At 26.8% G+C, this 21,468-nt stretch overlaps 1 protein-coding gene across 6 annotated transcripts in view; it reads left to right on the forward strand.

The window, feature by feature from the left end:
- Positions 1 to 16,067, forward strand: part of LOC100210896 (galactose-3-O-sulfotransferase 3) — a 38,842-nt gene extending 22,775 nt beyond the window's left edge. For all 6 annotated transcript variants that reach the window (XM_065803148.1, XM_065803150.1, XM_065803152.1 and 3 more), the window contains 2 exons: positions 3,982 to 4,125; positions 14,632 to 16,067. In XM_065803148.1, the coding sequence (XP_065659220.1) occupies positions 3,982 to 4,125; positions 14,632 to 15,652 (1,165 nt within the window). In that variant the 3' untranslated portion in view covers positions 15,653 to 16,067. The remainder of the gene's footprint in view (positions 1 to 3,981; positions 4,126 to 14,631) is intronic.
- Positions 16,068 to 21,468: the final 5,401 nt, after the last annotated feature.

The following is a 21,468-nucleotide window of genomic DNA, read 5'->3' on the forward strand; positions in this document are numbered from 1 at the left end:
TTCTTCTTGCATATTTTTAATTTTAATCTCCATTTTATCAAATTTATTATTAAACAGTTTTATTGCTGTGTTTTCATGAATTTCAAGTATATTTTTTATTTGAGCTGTAGACAAATTTTTTTTTGTTAACAAAATCACGTCCGTTCACGATCGCGGTTCATCTAAAAGGTATGATATTCTCCCTCAAGATAAGAAGGATAAAAAAGCACTACACCCCACATAAACGAGAGAAACCCAAAATTGATGAAGTCATTCATTTGAGATTCAAGTTCTTCATTTAGTAATATTGCAAGATTTATGAGACCTAAACACTCCTTTTAGAAAGAAGAAAATTTAATATTAATTTCAATTTTGAGACGTTTTTTTTCGCTACTTGCAACACTGATAGCAATTGTTAAAAAAATTTCTTACAGTTAAATAAATTTAGAAGATCAAAAGGGCCTTACCCGCCGTTTTCCCAACGTTTTGTCTTTTCTTGTAGTGCAGGAACATCCATAAAAACCTTGATCATTCTTCTTTCAATTTATTACTGTCCTTCATTAATGTTGATAAAGTCATTATTTGACATTCAAATTCTTTATTTAGTAAGTTATATGGTATAACTTCTTTCATATTATAATTCATTAAATAAACATTTAAAGTTTTAAAAATCTTTATTCATATTACGAACATTGATATTTATCAGGGTTACATTATTTATATAGTTTTGCATAATGATTTTTATGCAAAATTGGAAATCTAATTTTATTCTCACAAAGATATTAAAGTAGTTTTAAATACTGAATAGTACTTATTTATAAGATAATTTATTTAAAAAACTATTATAATCAACATTGGCATTTTTATGACAACAATGCATTTTTAGAATAAATATAACAGTTGTCCTCCATTTCCAGATAAAAAATTAAATCAGAAAAGTAAATCAACACAAATAAGAAAAATTACCTGTTAGATAAAAAATAAAATATATACTTTTCTTTTGGAGTCTATTCGTAAACGATTAACTTGTCATATGAAATGTACACAAACTTCCCACCTTATTTTTTTCATATAATTCTCTTCTGATTTGTGTTATCTCCGCACAAAGTTACTCTTTGATGAAAAAATGTTTACCTTTTTTCCCGAGAGTTTCATAGAACATCTACCTTACCTTTATAATCAAGTAATATTAAAACTATAGTTATGGCTTTTTTAACTTCTCGAATTCCAATCCTATGCACCCGTTTAAACATTACACCTTTTAATGCAAGCGTTTCTTCAAATAACTATTTTCGTTCAGTGCTGCGGTTTGTGGGACCCAAATTTTTTGAAAATGATATTTTCGTCAGCCTATACAACCTCTTTATTTTAAATTAGCCTGAACAATTTCTTTATTTTAAATTAGCCTGTACAACCTCTTTATTTTAAATTAGCCTGAACAACCTCTTTATTTTAAATTAGTCTGTACAACCTTTTTATTTTAAGTTAGCCTGTACAACCACTTAATTTTAAAGGGTCAGCTTCCAGAGAGTTGACTTTTTTTATTTGTTAGCTCTAAGTCGTTTTTAATTTCGTTAATTTTATTTTAACTTTAATTCAATAATAGGGGAAAGCGGGGCAAGATGGCTTTTCATATAGCAACTCAACAAAAAAACTTAAAAATGGGTGAAAACGAAACTATAATTACACTTTGTATTTTAAAACGTCAAATGGTTTTTTTAAATATTAATGATGCAATTTTATAGGCATAGGTTTACTTTTTTCGCTTAAAAAAATATTTTGCTTTTGGTTATTCATAACGAATGGTGTCCTTTGAGTGTAACTTTTTTAAGAACATTTTCATGCAGGTAATGAATCATTATGATAAAATGTACATACTGACAAAGCATTACTGCTTCATGACTGGTAGTTTTGCAATAACTTAGGGCTTTCAAAACGTTCGCCATCTTGTCCCGCTTTCCCCTATATTATTTAAACTAGATGGCAAACTTCGATCCGAAAAGCCGCTTTTTCCCTTTTTACAAATGGCGGATTAATTTTGTAAACAAATATGATTTAACTTTTTTTTTCGTTAATGAAGTAAATATATTTTAAATATATATTTTATTTACGCAAAAGTGTTAAGAGAAAAGTGGAATACTTGTGAAATAATAATTTATGGTTTCTAAATTCATTTCCGATTAGAAACGGATAAAAGTTTTGAATACAAAGTTTTCTTGTTTCCTTTTTTCCTCATGAAACAGTTTTTTCAATACTCCTTTACCCATTACAAAATTTTATTTATTTACCTCTAAAATTTTATTTCTTTATCATTATTGCTTGCTAATTCAAGAATAACTCCACGCTTTAAAAAAAAAAAAGAAAACGTGTCCGTTTAGTTCAAAAGATTATTATGGTTTTGATATTAGGAGAAACCGGGGCTAGTTGGCTCGGTTTTTACTCTATGAGCTCTGTAGCCCTAACAGTACATTTTTTTTTAAATATTAAATGTAATTTTAAAGAGTATGAACTAGGGTAACTTATAAAATTTACTTTCCAAAACAATTCTAGGGGCCTTTCTGGGCCCTCAAAAAAAAAAAAAATTTACACCACCACGGGGTAAGTTAGTGCAAATTTATAGAAATGATTATTAATGCACTATTAAGTGCAAAGTTTTTTTACTATTAATTTTAGCAACAATTTCTTCCAAAATTTAGTATTACCTTTAGCTGGTACCAAATATTAGTCCGTATAAAACCCAAAACAGTGGCCTGTGATAAAAAAAAATTAGAAAAATTATATTTTTAACTTTTTTGTAAAAATAAACTTTTTCAATTTTATTAAAAATTAAAAAAAAAAAAAAAAAAAATTTTATAAAAAATATACATATTTTTCATAGTAAATGCTATAAGCCAGCTTACCCCGTAAAATTTTGCCAACTTACCCCGAAAGCTTTTTTTTCAATAAACAGTCTATAGATCCCGAAAAACGTTTCGGGATCTATAGACTGTTTATTGTTATTGTGACTGGAACTTTTACAATAATTTTTTTTTTCATACGACTAACTGTTTTCTTTGTAAAGTAAAAAGGAAGCCATGTTCTAAAAGTTACGTTTTTGTCCGAAAAACGCATAAATTTCAATATCTCCCATGCGCATGCGCAAATCCTGACAATACTACAGTGAATGATGAAATGATCAATAATGAAGTTTTGTGTAATTTTTGTCACTTTCTGATGAAAGGCTCTGAAGATAAACGCAGTTCGTCAATTTACCCCTGCGGCCAACTAGCCCCGGTCTCCCCCATATCATAGATATATATCTTAGAGTTTATCTCTAAAGGTTGTTATGCTGTTTCATTTATTTTCCTCTAAAATTTTATTTATTTACCTCTAAATATTTATTTCTTTATTATTATTTCTTGCCAATTCAAGAATAACTCCACGTTTTAAAAAAAAAGAAAACGCGTCCGTTTAGTTCAAAAGGTTATGGTTTTGATATTATATATTAGAGATATATATCTTAGAGTTTATCTCTAAATGTTGTTATGTTGTAAGAAAAAATCAGATAAATGATCTGTACGTTTGATAAAATGATTATTATCTTTATATTCAGATACCATTAAACTTTGATGAGTAATCTAATCGTTTTTTTCCCGTAAAATTGATAAAACATTTTACAAGAGAATGGAAGTTTAACAAGGGCATTTAAAAAGTTTGGGGGGGGGGGAAGGGGATAGCCCTTTTTTTTTTCTTCAAGAAATTTCTAGATATAAAGAACTTTTTTTAAAAATTGACAACTGTGTCTCTCCACTTCGAAACTAGTGTTGTCGGCCTTGTACAAAAACACTGTTCAGTTAATGGTGTTTTTGAAACGGATTTAGTTATTATACTATGCATTTATTCATTAATTATAATAAAATATCAGCAAATTGAAATTACCTTCAAAGTTCAAAAGTTTTTTTAAATTACTTTATTAAATGTTGTTTTTGCTGCTTTTTGTTTATGTTGTTATTTTATTATTAGGAATAATACTTCTAAAAAGCAAACCAAAAACGATATTGGGCTATTAGTTTCAAATGCCAATGTAACAGCTTCTACTCCAACTACTGGAATTTCAACTACTACGAATTCAACCAGCCCTGCAGTAATCATTTCAACTGGAACTATGTATGTAATTATATGTTAAACCTGCAGCTAAATCAACAAATTAATTTGAGTTTAAGTTTTCTTGAAAACTTTTAAATAAAAATTCTTATGCTACCTTTTTTTTGTATTTAGCCTGTTATTAGTAGTAGGTAGGGCGGTATTAAACTTAGAAAAAATAACTTTTTTAATTTTTTAGAATTTACTTTTTTATATTATTTCATATTTAGCATGTTAATAAAAGAAACCTTTTCCAAAAGCTACAATTATTTGTTGAGATAGCTACAAATACATGTTGTGATGACAGATGTGAACAAATGACAGTGTAGTTTTTTATTTTTATATTAGACTAATACATCAAAATATATGTTAACACTTTAGTTCGTATTTATAAAAATTTGTCGTTTTAGTTCAATTCAGGTTTTTTATTATTTTAGGAATGTCACTTTAATTGAAAGTACATAAACATGTTGTTGTAGCAAACAAAACTCATTTTGTTGCCCACTGTAGTTAGTAATTGAAAAAAGCTTGAAAAAAAACTCATAAAATCTTAAAACTTAATTGTTTCAAACTTTACTTCACTACATTAAAAGTGTTCCGAACGGCAGCGAGCATTCTGTATTAGTCTATTATTAATAATAAGTGCACAGGCATTAAATGTATATTTTTTTGTTATTATGGTATTTTAAGTTTACAACATGTATATATATATATATATATATATATATATATTATATATATATATATATATATATATATATATATATATATATATATATGTATATATATATATATATATATATATATATGTATATATATATATATATATATATATATATATATATATATATATATATATATATATATGTATATATATATATATACATATATAAATATATACATGCCTACATATATATATGCATACTTATATATATATGTATATATTGGCATATATATATGTATATATATATATCTTTATATATATATGTATATAGAGAGGCAATTTTACGGTGAGTGTATGTTTTTATTTTATTTTTTAGAAGCCAGTCGGTACTTCACCCCCAACCTCCCTCATTTATTATTCGTAGAATCGCCTCTGTGTATATATATATATATACACAGAGGCGATATATATACACAGAGGCGATATATATATATATTGTATATATATATATATATATATATATATATATATATATATATAGTTCTATAGTTTGTTGGCTTTAGGAAGAGCGGAAGGAAAAAAGTGATTCTTACGCCAACACATACGTCACTTTTAATTACTTTTGACTTTCGTCCAACATTTCCGTGTTGGACGAAAGTAAAAACCATTAATTTAATTACAAATTAATCGTTTTTTAAAAAAACCACAAAAACGCAAATTTAATTGACCAGAATGTTTTTAAAAACATTCTGAATGTTTTTATAACATTTTGAATGTTTTTAACAATATAAACAATGTTTTTATTTTTATTTTTTTTAATAAAATGTTTTTATTTTTATTTTTTTTACTAAAATATTTGTATTTTTATTTTTTTTACTGTAAATCATGCGCGGAGTGTTGCTACATCGACTATCTTATAGCCTGACTCGCAAGGGAGTGCTGCTACATCGACTGACAAATAGCCTGACTCGCAAGGGAGTGCTGCTACATCGACTGACAAATAGCCTGACTCGCAAGGGAGTGCTGCTACATCGACTGACAAATAGCCTGACCCGCAAGGGAGTGCTGCTACATCGACTGAGGGTTTGGTTGGGGCAGGCAGTCTATCATTATTAAAAAAAAAAAATTCCGGTCTTGCATTTTAATTTTTACTTTTTGTCAACAAAATATCGAAAAAACTTTCGGACAACATCTAAGGGTTCTGTATATATATATATATATAAAGCTTTTTTTGATGTTTAAGATAGCTAACTATCACTTAACAAAATTTTTTTTCTTTTAACACTGTGCGTCATCAATAAAGACTCATCCGAAAATTCATCAAGAAAGACTCAACTAAAATTTTTTTCATTTAACATTGTGTTTTCATCAAAATTATTGATGAAACACAATGTTAAATGAAAAAAATTTTAGTTACGTGTTTTTTAACTTATTTTTAATTGTTCTATTCTTTTAAGAGCATCTCTATATTGTAGAATACATTTTATAATTGCCTAAATATATATATGTTTATACTATATATATATATATATATATATATATATATATATATATATATATATATATATATATATATATATATATATATATATATATATATATATATATATATATTCAGCTTTATTTGATGTTTAGGATAGCTAACTTCCTAACATTGAACAAACTCCAAAAATTTAAAAGTTTATATTTTTGTCAAATCAGAATGGTTCGCAAAAAATTGCAATGATTGGAGTCTGAGAACATTAAATTTTTGGAGTTTGTTCCATTTTAGGAAGTTAGCTATTTCAAACATCAAAAAAAGGTGGATCCGCGCCTGTATATATATATATACATATATATATATATATATATATATATATATATATATATATATATATATATATATATATATATATATATATATATATATATATATATATATATATATATATATATATATATGTATGTATATATACGCACACACACACACACACACACACACACACACACACACACACACACACACACACACACACACACACACACACACACACACTCACACACTCACACACACACACAAAGATATATTATGCGTGAAGATTTTCCAGCTAGCACACAAACGTTGATAAAACATTAGAACAATTTTGCAAGTTGCTTTGACAAAACATCGGCCGCCCATGTTATAAATGCAACGGCACCAACAACAAAAAACAACATTGGCATAATGTTGTATTTAAGTTGGCAAAGTGTAATACTTTACGTTGATTTAACGTTGTATTTTTAGTTGGCACAGCGTTGTACTTTACGTTGGCTCAACGTTGCATACCAGTTTTTGCATTTAATCTGGTGGTTTAGTGCACAAACCTGGTAATTTTTTTCGTTTAATCTGGTATTTTTTGCATTTAATCTGGCGGTTTTTAGCATTTAATTTAAAGGTTTGTCGTCATATGACAAATAGTTTTGTTTTTATCGCTTTGCTTAGTTTAACTTCCTTACATAAAATTTAAGACCATTTTCTTTTTAATTTTTTAAAACTCTAAAATAAATAACGCACAGAAATAATATTGAAGTTAAAAATTTGATCATTAATCTTGTAATTAATGAAAGGAAAAGTGTAAAAGAAGAATTGGAAATCATGCGTAGACGTGAGAATTCGATACGACAAATAATTAGTGTTAAGTGTTAACAACTGCTAAAAGTGTTAACAACCGCTAAAATGTTTAAGAATCATTTTAAACAAAATTTTTGATTACTTAGTTCTTCAGCTATAATAGATTTATCATAAATTAATTTTCCATTAATTAAAAGATTTTTTGGCAGAGTGTTTTTTTTATAATTATTTTTTCCAATTAAATCCTCAATTACATTCCATATTTTTTAGCATTTCCGTTTTTTTTTTTTAATAACTGAGCATAATAAAGCATTCTTGAATATCTTTTTGTTTTTCCAAATATACTTTTGTAGTTTTTATAAGTTTTTTAACTTTTATAAGATTTTTTTTTATGATATTTTATATATAATTTTTCTTTCTTTTTTTGAAGATTTTAGTAAGCCTATCGACAGCCAGGGACTTTGAAGTGATTTGGTATTTATAATTATTTCTTTTTCTGGAAACTCTACTTCATATTGCTTGCAAAATTGACCAAGAAACAAGTTATAAGCATTGTTAGCATCATCTGATTGCAAAATTAAATTCAAATCAACATTATTTTTTAAACAGCTTTTAAAATGCTTTAAGGAGTTTTCATTGATCTGTCACCGATGATATATTGTGGATTTTGTGGTTACCAATAACATTTTAATATTGTTTATTAAAATGTTATTGGTAGCTAAGAATGTTGGAAAAGGATCCGATAAATCAGTCTGAATTATACCTGTCTAAAGAGGACTATTATAAAAACTGTTAGTAATGATGTTATATAGGGTAGAAGACATATGTGTAACTCTTGTTGATTTGTTTATTGTTGGAATAAAGTGATTTTCTAAAAGAGTATAAAATTCTTAGCATGATTATTCGAAGCATAGTTGATTAGGTTGATGTTAAAATTCTCAACCAAATAAATATGTTTTCTGGAATTTTTAATTTTGTTTAGAAATATTTTAAGATGAGTTTTAAACTTTTCATAATACCAGATGGTAGTCCAGAAATGCTATTTATAATTATGTTTTTTCAGTTTTACCTACTAATTCAATGCATAATGATTCACAATCTGTTTCATTAACAGAGAGGTTGTTACGTAAAATATAATTAAGTGAATTGTGGATAAAAATACTAACGCCCCCACCTGCATTAAATTCACGTGGTTGGTGAGTTGATGTGTAATTAACTAGTTCAAACTCATAATTTTTTCACCACATTTACACCAAGTTTCCTTCAGACATAATTTTGAAATCATGTTTTCATTTAATAATTTTTTTAAATTTTCAAAGTTTTTATTCAAACTGCGAATATTGATATTTAAAATTGAAAAAGTGTTTTTATTTTGCCTAAGATGTTACGAACATTCAGAAACGGAGTAATAAATACTATCTAACATTTTGTATTTAATTGTGAATAATTTGAGTTGGTGTCGCTATCACCTCCATTTTTAAAACACGGTTTAATTTAAAATAAGTAATAGTCAAAATAAAATTCCTTTAGTTAATGAAAAATATTATAAAGATGAATTTTTGCTTTTCTTTGCAACTCGATCACGAATTATCAATTTATCGTAAGATATATATATGCAAACTTACCAGCTGCTCGTTCGATTTTCATCTTCTCCCTCAAATTTTTCCTGATTTGCGTTGTTTTAAAACATAAATCCTCGTTTATATAAATGCTTTTCCCTTTCAGATTGCTTGACTTGCGCAAAATTGCGACTTTATCTTTAAAATGTAAAAGTTTTATCACTATTGTTCTATGCTTATTTGATTTTTTTTTTCCAGTTCTTTGGGCCCGTTCAATTTGGAAATTTTTTTACAGATAGTATTTCTTCAAAATTTTTTTTTACCTTAAGTTCGCTTTCCTCCTAGCTTTCACCTTCATTTTCATTATTTCCATCCACTTCTAAGTTATTACGTCTCGATCGATCTTCTATCTCCCTAAACTTTTTTTCTATGCGTGTAATTTCTGAATTGTCTTTACTATAAACATTTGCTTTCTTAACTTTTTCATTGATTAGTTCTTCATGAAAATTTAAACTATGTTTCAATTCTTCTATGCCTTTTTCGACCTTTTCCAATCTGCCATTAAATATTTTTAAGTTTCCAATAATAATATCGATACTAACTTTTTCCTGTTGTTTTAACACCAATTTGAAATCTTTTTAGCCCTCAAACAATTTTTTTGAATATGTAACAGCCATATTATTTATAAAATGAACTATTTTCTCAAGAAAAATAAATAAAATATACTAAAGATTTAAAAATTATACAGTTTTTCTTTAAATTTTTACGCTGCAAAAACACGTCTGTTAATGAAGAAAGCATGTTGCATGTCTGCAATTATACAGACATATATTATACATTTAACAGACATAGATTTATACATGCATTATACAGACATAGATCATGTATGTTTGCTTGTGACTTGACATTTTAATATTTACGGATGATTTAATTTGCATTATACATTATAGCCCAATATATGTTTGCTAGCTCGGTTATTATATGTGCGAAGACTTATTATGTTCGTTAAATTAGAAAATTTAAGATAAAACATTAATTAAAAAATCACTCAAAAAGTAATTAACAGAAACACGAAATATCAATATAAACTACAACAACAACAACAACTATTTCTTCTTCTACTACTACTACTACTACTACTACTACTACTACTTCTACTACTACTACTACTACTACTACTACTACTACTACTACTACTACTACTACTACTACTACTACTACTACTACTACTACTACTACTACTACTACTACAACTACTATATATATATATATATATATATATATATATATATATATATATATATATGTATATATATATATATATATATATATATATATATATATATATATATATATATATATATATATATATATATATATATATATATTTTGCTGAGGCGAGCAAAATGCCAGAAAATTGTTTTTACAAAATTCTTGCGTCGTTCTAGCTCGATGTGCTGGCGCAGAATCTTGTTGAAAGATCCAATTTTGGTTCGGATAGGTTTGTTGGGTCCAAGGCAACATTACGTCATGAAGAATGTTGGTGACATAGTTGTTGGCGTTGATTTTGATTCTATTTTTGACAAAAAAAAGCTCTGTTTTGCCCAAAAATGACACTCCGGCCCAAACCATCACTCCAGCTGGCTTCTGGGTGCGCTCCCGTAACAACCTTTGACATCTTTGTTTTCTTGTTTCGCGTTTTTTGTCATCTAGATGCTGGGCTTTTTAAAGCTTTAAAGACTTGAGTTTAAGTTTTTTTTTTGACAATATGACGGACACTGTGTTCATCAATGCCAATTTCTCTGGTCATTTATCTAATTGAACGGCCGAAATTTCGTCGAATTCGGTCTCAGATCAGTTTGCGGTTGGCAGGAGTGTTGGCATTGCGTGGTCTTCCACTACGAGACGGTCCTTAGTGTGGCCCAACTCCTTGAAGCATTTAATTGCTCTAGACACCACAGATTTACTGACATTGAGTAATCGCACAATTTCGATTTGACGTTTATTTTGCTGATGCTGGGAAATTATAGACGTACGAATGTTTTCACGTTCGATAGACATCTGAAAAGAAAACATTTAAGAACGTTTAATACATCATTCAAGAGAGAATTGAATAACGAATTCAACAATATAAAAATATTAATAAAACATTGTTTTACTCAATCAAAATTTTAAAGCCGAAAAAGTTTCCAAACTTTTCCCGCACCCTGTATAACAAAACAATGTTCATAATAAATTTGAATGCAGTAAAAAACTTTAAAATAAATAAGTTAAACATAAAGAAATTTGAAAATTTACTTTTAGTTATTCTAATTGTGTTTAATAACAACAATTTAAAATAATTGTTTGATTTTAAATTTATAATAAAAGTTATTATGAAAAATTTATTGAAAAAGAGTTTTTTACTTATTAAATTATATAAAACTATTTTTCAAGAGTTAATACCTCATTGGTATAATGATTGATGCAAAATTCATGTAATGAAATTAAAAATTATAAACAATTAAAAATAAATTGCTTCAATATTTCATTTTAATAAAAGATTATATATTGTCTTCTTAGAAATGTACTTAATTATTTAATTTGATGTTACATTATTTTTAAAGTATCGGTATTATTTCACCGATACCGATACTGATACCCAACAAAAACAGTGATACTGTACTTCGGCACTGCTCTAATATATATATATATATATATATATATATATATATATATATATATATATATATATATATATATATATATATATATATATATATATATATATATATATGTATGTATGTATACTCAAATTACTTCGGCACAGCTCTAATATATATTTATATATAATATAACCTAAATTAATTACCTTATAACATTTCAGTTATATTAACAACAATAAATGTTTAATTTTATCTTCTGCTTACATACTTTTATTAAACATACATAACAAGTCTGAAAACAAAGTTTACAAAAAATGAATATAGATCAATTTATCCAAGTGACGCCACTCCTCCACGATTATATGGTGTCATCAAAGCACACAAACCAACTAATAACTACCCAATGCGAATTATAGTAAGCACAATAGGATCACCTACATATAAATTATCAAATTATTTAGTAAATCTCATCCAACCTACCTCCAATCTTAACAAAACTAAACTTCGAAATTCAAAACAGTATGTTGAATGTGCTCAATCATGGTATATCGATCCTGGTGAATTTCAAGTTTCCTTCGATATTGTTAATCTTTACCCTTCAATACCAGTTAAAGAATCAATCGATATTTTATTAGAACAACTCCGTAACAGTCCTGTCTTTAAATCAAAATTATCTTTTTCAGAAATAAAAATACTTTTAGATTTGTGTTTGTCAAATTGTTATTTTTTACATGAAAGCAACATACACACATTGGAAGATGCTGGTCCTATAGGTTTATCATTAATGGTAGTAATGGCAGAGAGTTTTCTACAACATTATGAAGAAAAAGCGTTACTACAGGCACAATATCTTACGCCACCAATTTGTGTAAAATCATTTAAAGGTATGTAGATGATATCCATTCCCGTTTTATAAATGAGGCAGAATCAGAACGTTTTCTTGACTTGTTAAATAATCAACACACAAATATCAAATATACGATTGAAAAAGAAAGTGATTCACACACAATAAATTTTCTCGATCTCTCAATAACAAATAACAAATCCGGAACATATCTTTTAAATATCTATCGCAAAGATGCAATAACTAATGTGCAAATAAAGCCGCATTCTTGTCACGATCCAAAAATAATTTATGGTGTATTTAAAGGTTTTATCCAAAGAGCTTTTGCATTATGCAGTAAAGAACACATAAATCATGAATTAAAGTTTCTAACAGAAATGTTTACAGAAAATGGTTATAATAAAAAAATACTTCAAAACATTGTCAAAAAAATAAAAAACAATAAGCAAAATAATCAAAATAATCAACAAAACAACAACAATAACATCAAAAAACTAGAACCAAATTATATTTCTCTACCATGGATACCAAAATTAAGTAATCAATTAAAACAGATATTTAAAAGTGTAGGCTATACTCCAGTTTTTAAATCACCAAAAAACCTTCAACAATTAATAATTCAAAAAAACAAGCCTCGACTTCCCAACAACTCTTACCCAGGAGTCTACAAACTGGAGTGTTCGTGTGGAAAACTCTATGTAGGTGAAACAAAACTCAAGGTTTCAACTCGCATTTGCTAACATCAAAAACATACTTTTGAGGGAAAATGGAAAAATTCGGCCGTAGCGGGGCATTCCAGAAATTGCCATGGTGCCTTTGGCTGGAATAATAACAACATTGTTAAAGTAGAGGAAGACTATTTTAAGAGAAAAGTGAGAGAGTCTTTGGAAATACAGTTTCACCAGTGTTCTCCGGGTGGAGGCGGTTTGAATGAAGACGACGGTGATTACGTCACATCGTCGTTTTGGAAACCTTATTTTTCTTTTTTAAGACGCAAGAACACATTACATTGAAGTTTTATTATTTGTTTGTTTTTTTAACGGTTTTTTATATTACTTGAATAACGAGGGTATATATAACCCCTAGAAATATTGTAATTTATTATAAGAAAGAGGATAAGTTTACATACTATACCAGATGTTTCAACTTAATTAAATTTTATAAAAGCTTATCTAAGATGTTAACTTTTAAAAATACATAACAAATTTTTTTTAAACAACAACTTTATATTTATTCGACATCTAGTGACAATCTTATCAATTGCAAATTTACTTTTAGAAATATTATTTTAGCTTGCTCTTCTTATTATACTTTCTATAATATTATCATTAGAATCTAGAAAAAAGATCTTAAGAATAAGTTAAAGTTCATTAGACAGTTTACAATTTTTTGATGCTGCTTTTTTTTTCGTTAGTAGTTCCTATCAATCCATTTCTTTCACTTTTTTCTACCTTTTTGAAAAATTGTGTTTCCATTTTGAATTAGAATATAACTTTTCAGCGCATCAATATTTATATTGGGATCTTCCAACATGACCGCCGAAAATTATTTTTGGCTTCAATTTGGATATTAGAAATGTGTTGTCCAATTTTTACGAAGATCAGTGGTTATTGATATATAACATATCAATACCAACTTACTTTATATCTATGTACTATTGATATGGCTATTTCGCTACGACTTGTATAGCTTTCATGGTTCTTTTATTGCAAATAAATAATAATTACTCAAATAATAATAAATTTTATTGTTATATTTATTTATTATTATATTCAGCACTTTACAGATTTTTTTTTAGTATTTGGAACAGGAAGAGCCTAAGAAAGAAAAAATATAAGCTATAGTATAAAGATTAATATAACGAATGAGTATAACGGATAAATATAATGGATAAATATAACGCATAAGTTTCACCATTTGAAAAGAATTGATCAAACGTACGAAAGTTATAAGAAAAACAAAATATGAAACGAAAATATAAAGGGTAGCGTTTTTTTTAACAAAATTATCCGTTACAATGGTGGTGGCTTTTTTAGAGTGTACTACTACTACAACTACTCGAATAATATACTGGAATTAAAACTAATTCTACTACTCGAAAAATAAACTAGAACTCGAATAATTTACTCGAAAACACTCGTATAAAATAATCGAATAATATAATGGAACTCACAATATATATTGAAAATATTAAAAAAAAAATTTATTTTGAAAGTTTCCTTTTTTAGGGCAAAAAAATACATACATCAAAATGTGATTTTTCTGAAGACACACAAAACAGGTTCTTCCACAGTTACAAACGTTATGCAACGATACGCAAAGTTGAATAATCTGAATGTTGCTTTGCCGCAGTGTGATCACAGATTTTGTTATCCAAAAAAATTTGACAAAAATTATATTTACAAACATAAAACAGGAGATACTTATAACATGCTTTTCAATCATGCTGTATTTGACAAAGAAAAAATGCTAAACATAATGGCTCCCAATACTAAAATAATTACTATAATTAGAGAACCTTACGCGCAGTTTGATTCCGCAGCTCAATATTTAAACTTTAAACTATATTTCAACTTGACAAATCGCTTACCTTTACTAGACGAATTTTTTGAACTTTCAAAAGACTTTTTAAAAAGACTGATTCAATCTACTGATCTACCTGAGTCTGAGAGCGCATTTGCTTTAGCAAAAAACCCTAACGCGTTTGATCTTGGTTTCGACGTTTGGGACGAAACGCCTGAATATATTGAAAGTGTTTTGAAATCAATTTCAAGAGATTTTGATCTTGTAATGATTACGGAGTATATGGAAGAGTCTTTAGTTCTTTTAAAAAATGAGTTAAATTGGAATTTGGAAGATGTTGTTTTTTTTTCTCATAATGCACGACAAGTCAAAGACAAAAACACAAATGACATTAAAAGTGTAACTAGAAAAGTTTTAAATTGGAATAAAATTGACGCGGCAATTTATAAACATTTCAATCAAACATTTTGGACAAAAATAGCGAACAGTCGTCCTGATTTCTATGCAGATGTGAATAAACTAAAAGAGTGGAACCGTGATTTAGTAAATCAATGTACTGGTAAAAAAAAACCCGAATCTTCAACCAACTTAACAAAATTATATTTTGAAAAAACACGAGGTAGCTTATGCTATGACATTATAAGAGAAGAAATTCCATTTACGATTTGGTTCAAATGGACTCTTCGATATAAAAAAAAAGGATTCTTTCCTATAAACTTTTATTAATAACGCTATTGGTTTAAAAGTTTGAAATATTTTAAACTTGTTTTATAAATTATTGAGTGCGACGAAATTTTCAACAAACAACAAAGATAATCATTAAAATTTTTAAAACTTTCAAAGTGTTATTTAAAATTTTATTATACGTATAATTTAACGGCAAAAAATTACGAAGGTTTTAAACTGGAAAAAAACAACGCCACAACGCAACAACCTAATATTGATAGCAAATTGGTAAAAAAAACCTTTTTAAGAACAGTTATCTAAAATGTTATGTTGTTTCAAATGTGGGGTATATTTAGCATTTATTAATTATAAACCTTTTATATTATTAGATAAATGATATTTTATAATCATTTTTAAGGAAGTATAAAACTTATATAATTTGTTATAAACATTTCATTTTTTGTTTTGTTATAAAGCTATGTAATTTTTGTGCATCATTGGGTATAAAACTAATTACTTTGCTATCCAGTCAACTCACACAAGGTGCCACTTTCCCGGCATCGATACTTATAATTACATCATTCAAGATTTTAGCATAAATGATTTTTCCCAGAAGCACATTCATTTAGAATTGTTGCATACAAAAACTGTTTATTATAGCGTTTACAAGTGGTTTTTTGTATGTTACACTTTTTGTTGCATCAGTATTATTGATGCAACAAAAAGTGTAAATTCCGGTGTTGTCGACTCTGATGTATTAAATAAATATCATATATATTCTATTTTAAATATTTTATCTAAACTAAAACTGCAGCATAAAAAGAATTCTCTCGTAAAATGAACAATATCAATAAATAAATATATAATATATATATATATATATATATATATATATATATATATATATATATATATATATATATATATATATATATATATATATATATATATATATATATATATAAATATACATATATATATATATATATATATAAATATAAATATATATATATATATATATATATATATATATATATATAAATATATATATATATATATATATATATATATATATATATATATATATATATATATATATATATATATATATATATATATATATATATATGCAAGACAAGTTCAAAAGTTCCGATCTAATTTGCAATACATTCAAATAATGACTGCTTTCGGTTTTTTTTGAGAGAGTTTTTTAGCAATCTCATTTAATGATGTCAAACTTGCATTCAAATAATTTTGAACTGTTTCGGTGACTTCGTTTGTGAGAGCTTCGGACACGAATGATGCCACAAATGCCGATGATTCGCGTAAGAAGCTCACGTAAATGATGCCACCAAAGCAGTTCTTAATTCTTTTAATGAAATTTTGACATCATTAAATGAGATTTTTTTCAAAAAAATTAAAACTAGACATTAGGCTGGATATCTTGCAAATAAGATATCCAGCCTAAATAACAGAGCAGTCGTGGCGCATTAGTTACAATTTTGGCTCAGAACCTAGAGGTTCGTGGTTCAACTCAGGCTCTAATCCGATAAGCGACATTGGTATGGAAGGGGGCCTGAATTTCTGAGTTAAATATGATGCTTTGTAATAAGACCGATAGGTCTTCTTGAAGAAATTAAAAAAAAAAGATGGGAGCTTTTGTGATAAAGACTTTAGTGTTTTTTTTGTTTCCTATGTGTCGCTTTAAAACACCCCAGCAATGCATCAAATTTGAAAAAAACGTTTACAATAATTGCATGATAGAAAAATTACATTGATGTATATATATAGTATATATGTATATATATATATATATATATATATATATATATATATATATATATATATATATATATATATATATATATATATATATATACAATGTAATTATACATATATAGTATATATATATATGTGTGTATATATATATATATGTGTGTGTATATATATATATATATATATGTGTGTGTATATATATATATATATATATATATATATATATATATATATATATATATATATATATATATATATATATATATATATATATATATATATATATATGTATATATATATATATATATATATATATATATATATATATATATATATATATATATATATATATATATATATATATACTCGTATATACATACACACCATGTTTATTGAGATTAAACTTTATCATTTGCATCCCTAGGTATACTAGATATCCTATAAATCCAGACATATTTGCGACATTATCGTAAGACTGATCTCTACAATTATTATCTAAGTGACAAATCTTGCCTAAAAATTTTAAAAATCTGTTGTGCAACTAAAGTACCGCACAAAGGGCCAGAATTTACTTTTACTGGACAAAATTCATAACTAATTTAATAATAGGGCTATATTCACTAAAATTAGCATGAGTACTAATATCAAGTCTGCGCTTTTTATGAAGGTAATATTTTTTTATTTCGTTGCTATGGATACCTTTGCTTAGCAACAACCTATTTTTGGTATTTGCAGATATTTTACGTGTGCTATATTCACGAAGTATGGCATGAGTTCCAATATGAGATCACATTTCTTATAAAAGTGATAAATTTTTATTATTTAGTTGCTATGCATATTTGTATTGCTTAGTTACCAGATACTTTCCTCAGTTACAAAGGGTAAATTGATTTTCGAATAAATTTTATCGGATTTTCGACCCACCTGAATTGAATAATAATTAAGTATTTAGGTAAATAATGGTTTAGCAATAATAAAAACAAAAAATTGTGGAAGGAAACATTGTCAACATAAAATTTTACCAAAAATTATAAAAAAATAATATCGTTTGAAGATTGTTTAAATAATTGTAAAACACCCGAAGGAAATGTTTCATAATTTGTTAGGTGTGATGTTGATTAACGCAGTGATAAAATAGCAGGATCACTGGAAACTAGGAGTCTATTGATTTGATCAGTATTTGTTGCTCTTCTGTCTGTTTTTCGGCTGAAATTTTCGCGATAATATTTGAAGTGTTTATTTCTAGCCTCCTGAGCTTCCTCTAGCATAAGTTTGATGGATAATGTACGGCTTTTAGTTATGTGATGCCCATGTATCAATGCTTTATGAACTGATTGAGCCATGTTATACCATGGATAAAAAGACACATATAGTCTAACAGTGTCAAAACAATAATCAGTCTATTTCAAATGAGGAGAGTGTTACCAAGATAATGTAAAATCTGAATTAAAGATTTTGATATTTTTATAAATGCTTTGGCCGGTAGCATCATCAAAAACTTACACGTGAGTGTCATTGCTTTTATTGCTTTGTCGCTTAATATTGAGTGCCTCAGCACAGGTTCCTGAAGTGCACAGATTCTTTGCAAAGTATGAATCATTAAATCTTTTAAATGAACTGAAGCCAAACTGTTATACTTTCAGAATAACGTTTCAATTTTGCATCCATGACCTCATTGTAAGCGGGGTAGATGTTATATTCTTTGTCCAAGGCTCCGCTTTTAATCAATTTATATGAAGCTTTTGTCAGGCTGGCATCAGTTATTAAAGCCAGTGCTTTGTCTGTTAAATAATGACTTGTTTTATCTGTATTCGAAATATTTAAAACGTCCTTGACAGCAATAACAATAGATTCATCTCTTAATTTTTTACTAGCAGCATAAAATAGTTCATTGGAGGAATGAGGTTCAAGTATACCAGATGCACAGCATTTTTTAGTTTTAGTATAACTATCATCGAATGTAACTGGTTTTCAACCACGTCTACTTGCAGTTGGTTCTTTGTCTTTTACTGACAACTAAGTGTTCATTAAGACAGCTCACAAACTTCTTTTCAAAATTTTTGACAGTATAGTTTGCAGATTTCCACTTTTTTTTATACAAGTTAACAAATCGTTGAACAACATGCCTAAAATCAACGTCCTTAAATTCAGCAATTTTTGGCTGAATAAATTTCTTCAGTAATATTTTGTTTTATAATACTAAGATTGTTCTTTTGGAGAAAATTATGAATGTCAAAGTTTAATAAAACCATATTTAAATAAATCCTCTAACAAATATTTTGTATTTAAAAGTTTAATATTATAACATATATGCCGCGTAGGGTACTAATTCTTGTTAGTAATTAAGTTACTACAAATGTTAGTAATTTAAAGTAATTAAATTACCGTTAGTGTTAGTAATTGAATTACAAATAACTACCGAAAATATGTTGTTGCTATGCTAGGGGACAAGCAATCAATGGAAACTCGATTGAAGCATCATGTAGTTTAAATAAATATAAGACAGCACACGGCAAATTATGGTAATTATTAGTTATAGTGCAGCAAAAAATATATTTTTTGAAGATTTTTTTTTAATCTGTGATTTTCAAAGTATAACTAAGATAACATGCTATGACAAATTTTATTTCACACAATTGTTTTTCTTATCTCTAAATACTCCAAAATAACATGTACTAATTTTTTGTTTTAAAAACGTAGATGTAATTAAAATATCACACAACATTGATGACGCCAAAATTACTAAATTATATATATATTTTTATTTTTTTTAATTTCAATATTCAAATGCTCAGAGTCCTGGTAACTAAGGGATTTAATAAAAATGAAAAAACCGATAAATTTCTTCTAATATATAACAGATACTAAAATTATATGAGTTTTTAAGATTAGACAACTAAAATATTTCCCATTTTGTCCACCTACTGGCCCACTGTGTACCAACGTGAGTTTTTATGATTAAATATGTTAAGGTGGTTATCAGGTAAAAAAATAGCGATTTTTGTGAAAAAAAGTGTTTTTTAGTTTATTAGCCAACTTTGTGTAAAATTTAATTGGCTTTTCAACCATATATAACATGATATAGGTTTATTAATAAAAAAAATGTAAAAAACTGTTTTAGTTGGTAAGAGTAAAAAAAGCTTTACTTAGCAACCCCATAGCAACCAATTTTTTTTTATAGATATATTATCCTTAGAACTAGATTTAAATAATTATTTATTTTCTTGGGTCTGTATAATTAACTAAACTTTTGAACTAGAGTTATAAAGCAAAGTAGTATGTTTTGATGTTATTTTTTAAGCAGAGAGGAAAAAGTTTGAAGTTGTTAAAAAAGGTTTTATTATGGCAAAGAATAAAAGTTTTAAACTTAGCAAAGTTAAACGAGTTTTTCTTTGAAAAAGTGCCCAAAAAACATTTTTGTTACAAAAAAGGTACTAGATATGGGTGTTGCTTCAGCTGTAATAAATTACAATGATGGTTTAAGAGGTTTCACAAGAATTTTTAAACATTTGCAGCTTGCCCCTGGAAGTTTTATGATCCAAGGATCGTGGAAGAAGGACGTATCAAGAGTAAAGAACACGATTAAAAATTCAACTCCTAAACAAAAAATGACTAGAAGGAAAAGGAGATGTATCAGGAAAGGCTATATTGATAAGGAAAAAGAAAAAGAGGGAGTTGACTCTTATATTTCAGTGAATTTTTAATTAATAAATTGTTTTTAAACTTTGAAGCTTGATTTCTCAATTGTATTTTTTTGCCTGACTGCGAAGAGCAAATCATTCATATCTTTTTAACTAGATATGCAATTGAGTTCAAATTATCAGGGTTGTTTCTTTATAGATAGAACTACAATAGCTTACTAGAACTAATCTTAAACTTGTTTCCATTTGAATATATTAATATTTTACCTGGGGTTTTTGTATCAATAATTTTGTTTAATATTGAAAAAGCTGCCATTTTAAAAATAATTAATAATTTTAGTTTTTCTAGTAAGCTTTTGTTTATTACACTATAATCTAGCAGTGTTATAATTTTTAGCTTATAATGTCATAAAGAAGCTGAGAAAATGTTGTTTCCTTTTTCATTGATTTTTTTGCATT

This window comes from Hydra vulgaris, chromosome 08 (genome assembly GCF_038396675.1).
Source record: "Hydra vulgaris chromosome 08, alternate assembly HydraT2T_AEP".
Classification (NCBI taxonomy): domain Eukaryota; kingdom Metazoa; phylum Cnidaria; class Hydrozoa; order Anthoathecata; family Hydridae; genus Hydra; species Hydra vulgaris.